We start from the raw sequence: 6,839 nt of genomic DNA on the forward strand, positions 1-6,839 counted from the left end.
AACTGGGAAACTAAATTAAGAAGAAAATATAAAACCTGTAACAATGAAATACATTAGAAATCTTTTCAAAATAATGAATTTACAAGCAATACCTGCCAAATATTGAAAGAACAGATCATTTCAATCTCACACAGAACCTACAGAGACTAGAAAAAGAGGGAATAGTCCCCCGCTACATTTTTGTGTATGTTAACATAATATTGATACCAAATGCAAACAACGGCAGTATAAGAAAACTATAGGCAAGTCTCATTCGTAAACACAGAGGCAAAAATATGAAGCAAAATCTTAGGAAAACCGACTTATCAAATGTATCAAATTTATAGCAACTAACAGCCAGTTGGAGTTTATCTCAGGAGTGCAACGTTGCTTTAACATCATAAAACGGATTAGTAACCATCCATGTTTGATGAGCTTAAAGTTGACCATCTTGTCATCTAAATCAAGTCTAGTGAGGATGAGGCTCCTCTGGTGTAGTTCCTTAAGTAAACAGCTGCTCAAATATAATTTTTCTTGGCCTGTGGATCCATGCAACTAAGAGAAAGGTTATCCGCCTCTCCCCTGCCACACATAGCCCGTGTATACAATGGCACAACTGGCATAGGAGAGCTGCTGTAGACATTCCTGTTCAAAAAGGGGGGCAGATAGGAAACACAAAAGAGTCACCAGGGCTTCCCTGGTGGCGCAGTGGTTGAGAGTTCGCCTGACAACGCAGGGGACACAGGTTTGAGCCCTGGTCTGGGAAGATCCCACATGCCGCGGAGCAACTAAGCCTGTGCGCCACGACTACTGAGCCTGCGCTCTAGAGCCCACAACTACTGAGCCCATGTGCCACAGCTACTGAAGCCTGTGTCCCTAGAGCCCATGCTCCACAACAAGAGAAGCCACCACAATGAGAAGCCCGCTCACCGCAACAGAGTAGCCTCCGCTCACTGCAACTAGAGAAAGCCCGCGCAGCAACAAAGACCAAACGCAGCCAAAGATAATAAATAAATAAATAAATAAATGATAAATAAATAAAGCCCATTAAAAAAAAACAAAAACAAAAACAATGGGCACCTTTGGGGCTCTCCATTAACTACAGAATTGGCACACAGCTGCTAAGCTTTCTGCCATTACATAACAGGAAGCCCTGTTGTTCACCTCCTTCTGAACCCTCACTGACAGCATCCTCAAAGTCCACCTTTCCACTGATGGTCTGTCCATGGTTATGTAGCATTTATCTAACAGTCCTCAGAATCCTTCTGGCCTCTGCCTACAGCCTGATTCCAAAGCCAGTCCTGCACTTTCAGGTATTTGTGTGACAGCACCCCATTTCCAGTTACCAAAAAGCTATATTAGTTCTCTATTGCTGCATAACACATTACCTTAAAACGCAGTGGTGACAACAGTGAACATTTGTCATCTCAGTTTCTGTGGCTCAGCTGCGTCCTCTGCTCAAGGTCTCCCCCAGGCCGCAGCAAAGGGTCAGCTGGAGTGGCTGTCATCTCAAGGCTCAACTGGGAAAACATCCCCCTCCCGAGCTCCCTCATGAGGCTGTTGGTGGGTGTCAGATCCTCTCTGGCTGCGGGCTGGAGACATCAGTTCCTTGCTACAAGGCGCTCTCCACTGAGCTAGTCACAACGGGCCAGCTTGCTTTTCCCGGAACAAGGGCTCTGAGAAAGAGACAGAGTGGGTGAGCAAGATAGAAATCAGTGTTTCTGGAACATAATCTTTTTTTTTTTTAGAGTTTTTAAAAAACTTTTACTTTACCTATCATATTTAATATTTCCAAGACTAAACAATATAGAATGCTTCACAAATTTGTGTGTCATCCTTGTGCAGGGGTGGAACATAATCTTGGAAATGACACCCCATCACTCTTGTTATGTTATATTCCTTAGAAGAGAGTCACTAGGTCCTGCCCAGACTCAAGGGGAGGGAACCACACAAAGGCATGAGTACCAGGAGGTGGGGATCACTAGGGGTGTCTCAGAGGCCAAGAACCAAGAAGAAAAGGACAGATCACACAAGTTTAAAAGCGGGCAAAAAGAGCGGGCATTTCACAGAAGAGGAACTCAAATGTCATTTTAAAACCTCCAGGGGCTTCCCTGGTGGTGCAGTGGTTAAGAATCTGCCTGCCAATGCAGGGGACACAGGTTCGAGCCCTGGTCCAGGAAGATCCCACATGCCACGGAGCAACTAAGCCCGTGTGTCACAACTACTGAGCCCGCGCACCTAGAGCTCGTGCTCCGCAACAAGAGAAGCCACCACAGTGAGAAGCCCGCGCACTGCCTGCTCGCCGCAAGTAGAGAAAGCCCGCGCGCAGCAACAAAGACCCAACGCAGCCAAAAATAAATAAATAAATTTTAAAAAAAGAAATTAAAATAAATAAATAAAAATAAAAACCTCCAAAAGAACTCTCAGCGTCACGAGTTCCCTGGTGGTCCAGTGGTTAGGACTCGGCGCTTTCACTGCCATGGCCTGGGTTCGATCCCTGGTCAGGGAACTGAGATCCCGCAAAGCACGTGGCAAGGCCAAAAAAAAAAATTCTCAGCATCACCAGCACTCTGAATAGTATAAACTGAACCATAACACACTGGCAAGAAAAAGATCTGTCCGTGCCCTGAGTTGCAGGGCATTTGGAGAATCAGAAGCAGTCACCCTGACTGTGGGCAAGTGAATGTTCCTCACTCTTTGGACACCAGTTTCACATTCCCCAGTGCTAAACAAAGGGCTTGTGACTTGAACACCATTTTCGAGCTATCAGGTTGGCTGCCACAGTTTCATGGGTCCCTCCACCTGGGCACAGTGCTTCCGGGTAACATGGTACCCTGACAAGAGGTCATATCGGCCACTTGCAAATTCACTGTAGAGTTATTTAGGTCTCAGTTGAGGCCAGAGGGACTGCAGGAAACTTGTAAATAATATGCATAAGTTAGAAATTAGAAATGCAGGAAGAGAAAGAAAATTAGTGTCTGGGTCTTTCATTTTATCTGTGTCTGTGTGTGTGTGTGTGTGTGTGTGTGTGTGTGTGTGTGTGTGTGTGTATGTGAGCATATTACACCCCGAAGGCTGCTTCATACATATTCCTGAGGTCACAGCAGCGGATCACCTGAGCCTGACCATTCCTGTGTTGACCAGTCAGTCAGGAACACCCCTGGGCTCTAAGCCGACGCTTGGATCCGAGTGGTAGTCTGAGATGGTTCTAGTAATTTAAAGGAAGAAATAGCTATTTATGTATTTTTTCCCGGATCAGGCCTGATATCCAGAGGGCCTGGGATCCAGGGACACAGAACCTCCCCGGAGGCCTCAGCATAGGCAGGTAGAGTCAGAAAGGCAGGGCAGGCAGGGCGAGGGGAGTCGCCAGCTGGCAGTCCTGGGGCCCCAGCTCTCAGGGCTGGGAAGGGGTTACTGTTCACCCGCCCACCCCAGCCCCACACCCTGCTTTCTCTGCACCGCCCACACCCAGTCAGGGAACAGTCTTGGCTCTATAACCTCTGCTTCTGCAGGAGGAGGGGGCAGCTTTGGACGAAGCTGAGGCCAGGAGATGCTTCCTGCCTACCACCCCACCGCCCCCTCCCCTCCTCCCTGTGTTTGAACCGTCCCCTTGGAGAAATGATGGTTCGGAAAAGGGTGTGAGGTAATGCTGCCAGGAGGAGTGACCCCAGGAGACAGAGGGTCAGAGAGTAGTGACTTAGCTGGGTTTCAAGGCTTCAAAAGTAAGCACCCCAACTGCCCCAGCTCCCACCATCCAGGGGAAAGAGAAAGGGATAAAAGACAGGGGAGGTCCCAGCCTAGCCCTCTCCTGTGGGGCGAACTGGCTCTCAGGCACTGTTAGGTTCTAAAATATATTTTTTGTGTTAAAATCCATTCTTCTAGTCAAACATCATATACAATATAAATAAAACTCCCAGAGCCTTGTATAACCATCACTTTATAGATAACTTTCCTTTAACAAAATGATTTCAGATCGCAGGCACGGAGCTTTCCTTTTTATTATTTTTAGAAGTTTGCTCAAATGGCTAAGTTAGGTTCGTAAATTTGAAAATTTTGTTGCAACGGCTGAGGTAAAATTGTTAACTTGTGCAAATAAACACAAGTAACTCATATCAAAGACCAGTTTTTAAAATTATAAAACAATAATATTTTTAAACCAGTACAAGAAAAGTCTCTTCTATCGTTACGTGAAAACTATACAAAAAGATTCTTCACGTTTTGCTTCTACTTCAGCACCCCTGTCACTGTTAAGCTAGACAGGTATTCAGACAACGTATCCGACTCTGGCAAGTGACAGGGAAAATACCACCAGCCGCAGAAAGCACTTCTGCAAAAACGCAAAAAGATGTGGTGCCGCTTCCACCCTAGCAACTAACTTGTCCGGGAAAATAACTGAAAAGCAAAGGTATGGTGTACGGAGACTTTAGGAATTGTAGCTTTAGGTTCTAGAAAGACAAATATTAAAAACTATCAACTTCTAGAGTCATTTTATTTTCACTTAATTTACAGATGCAGAAATCGACTAGATGTCAATTACAAAACTGAAGGCAGAGCTGAACCGTCTTTGCCTGAGTACACAGTTGATTTTTCCCCTCCCAGGGTATACAACATCCCTTTCAAACCAATGCTATGTATGTCATAACTATATTTAGAAATACGCAGAGAGGAAAATATTACTGCTGCAATTCAAGGCTGTAAATGAGAGGGGAACACATGAAAGCCTCATGGATTGGAAAGCTTCGATTTAGGTCATGTTCCTCAATCAATGTCAAATGTCAGATGACATTTGAAGGTGTTAATTATGACCAAAAAGAAGAAAAAAAAAAGAATCCTGCAACAAACCCCACTCGAAGAAAAGGGTAATACTCTCTCCATACAAGAAAAGAAAATCGATTTTTAATTTCTCCTTCCAGCACTGTCAGAGGTAAAGTTTTCAACAAAATATTTAAGAAGCTCTGGACAGTCTGAAGCGCCGGATCTGAGTCAATACATAGAAGCAACCACTTGTTTACAGCTGGATAACTTTCTTCAAAAAGGCAGAAGAGTAAAGTGAGCTTCAGAAATCAAGAAAAGCGATGAATACAGGAATCATGAACCGTTTGCACATCAGCCGATGAACCTTTCCGATGGCCACGTCTCCTGCGCGTTGGTGGGGACGGCCGGAACCTCTTCCTCGGGCGGGGCCAGGGCCTCCATCTCGCGCACCACCTGCGTGAACACCTGGTCTACCATGAGTTTGCTCTTGGCCGTGACCTCCAGGAACGGGCACCGCCACTCGCGGGCCAGCGCGCGGCCCCGCGCCGTCAGCACCTGGCGCTGGGCGTCCAGGTCGGCCTTGGTGCCCACGAGAACCAGCGGCACGGCCTTGGACCCCCGCAGCCGGCCCATGCGCTCCCGCAGCGGCCGCACCGCCTCGAACGAGGCCTCGCTGCACACGCTGTAGAGCACCACGAAGCCGTCGCTGTTCTTGATGTACAGGTCCTTGAGGGTGACCAGGTGCTCGGCGCCCACCGTGTCCACGATCTCCAGCAGGGCGGGCGCCGCGTTCACCTCGATCACCTTGCTGAAGAGCTCCTCCACCGACGGCTCACACTGCTCGGGGAAGCTGCCGCAGGCGAACTGCGTGGCGAGCGCCGTCTTGCCCACGGCCACGCTGCCGAGCAGCACCACCCGGTAGCCCTTGGCGGGTCGCGGCCCCAGGCCCGCCATGGCCCAGGCGCGGCTGGCTGGACGCGCAGCCGGAGGAATGGCGCGCGGAGGCTGGGGCCCGGCCGCCGGGGCCGCGGGGGCGTGGAGGCAGGGCCGGGGAGGGAGAAGCAGGGGGGAGAGGGGCGGGGACGAAATCAGAGGGGAGGGGACCCCGGGGGCCTGGCGCTCTGGCTCTGGCGTCGGGGCCGCGGTGGGCTTCCTCCGTCGCGCCCAGAAATGCCCCCGCCCGGCCCCGATCTGCTCCCTGCGGCTCAGAGGTCACCCGCCCCGCCTCCGGGACGGGGCCCCCCGCCCCCTTCTCCGGCCCCTGGTTCCCGCGCAGCGTCTGCCCCGCCCCCGGCCCGGGCGGTCTGGCGCCGGCCACCCCCCACCAGCTCCACGTCCCGGCCTCCCTCTCCGGTCGGTCCCGAGCTGCCGGCCGCGCTCCGCCCAGTACCCCGTCGGCCTGCCGGCTGGGGCCCTTCCCTCAGTCCCCGCTCCTTGCCACCCGTTCCTAGGAGAGCCCGCTCCGCCCGCGGGACCAGAAGGTAACCTGATCCCTTCCACGTCAGCCGGGAAATACCAGCATTTCTCCACCATTTCAGATCCAGTCTCGTGGCCGGAAGCCAGACTGGCCTCGCTCAAGGTCAGGCCTGGTGGGGCTGCGCCGCTGGGGCACCTCTCCTGGCCGGGAGGACCCCACGGAAGGGGGGACCGGTGAGGGAGCTTCAACCGAGGGCCCCACGTTGCTCGCTCCTGGCACCCATTCTGTGCCCCTCGTGCCCCTGCCTTCACTCTGGCCCCCGCCAGCGCCCTCTTGTCACTGAGCAGAGCCCAGGGGAACTTTATAAAATGTAAATCACATTTCACTTCCCCACTTAAACCCTCCCTGGCTTTCTATTGGGCCCTCCTGATCTAAGAGTAGAAGTGACCGCATAACTCCAACCCAAGCCTGACAATGAAAGCATGAACCCATTCACCCAGCGGCAGGCAAAAACCGAAAAACCCGGGGAAACGGGGCTTATCACCCTGCTTATAAAGGGGCTCCCCCAGGTCTGACTCCCGTGCCCCAGTCTCTCTCAAGCTTCCATTCTCCAGCTGCAGAGCCTTCTTGCTATTCCTTGATGTCGGAGCAGAGAGGCTGTGTAGGGACAGAGGGGGCTGGACAGAAA

At 51.1% G+C, this 6,839-nt stretch overlaps 1 protein-coding gene across 1 annotated transcript; it reads right to left on the reverse strand.

The window, feature by feature from the left end:
* Nucleotides 1–3,964: 3,964 nt before the first annotated feature.
* Nucleotides 3,965–6,610, reverse strand: LOC115867197 (ras-related protein Rap-2a-like). The gene has a single exon (XM_030883286.3). The coding sequence runs from the start codon at nucleotides 5,686–5,688 to the stop codon at nucleotides 5,086–5,088; it is 603 nt and encodes a 200-aa protein (XP_030739146.1). The 5' UTR covers nucleotides 5,689–6,610; the 3' UTR covers nucleotides 3,965–5,085.
* Nucleotides 6,611–6,839: the final 229 nt, after the last annotated feature.

This window comes from Globicephala melas, chromosome 2, assembly GCF_963455315.2.
Source record: "Globicephala melas chromosome 2, mGloMel1.2, whole genome shotgun sequence".
Taxonomy (NCBI): Eukaryota; Metazoa; Chordata; class Mammalia; order Artiodactyla; family Delphinidae; genus Globicephala; species Globicephala melas.

Bases quoted from the DNA above. Each gene is read 5' to 3' on its own strand.
- LOC115867197 (XM_030883286.3), bottom strand. From the start codon at position 5,688: ATGGCGGGCCTGGGGCCGCGACCCGCCAAGGGCTACCGGGTGGTGCTG.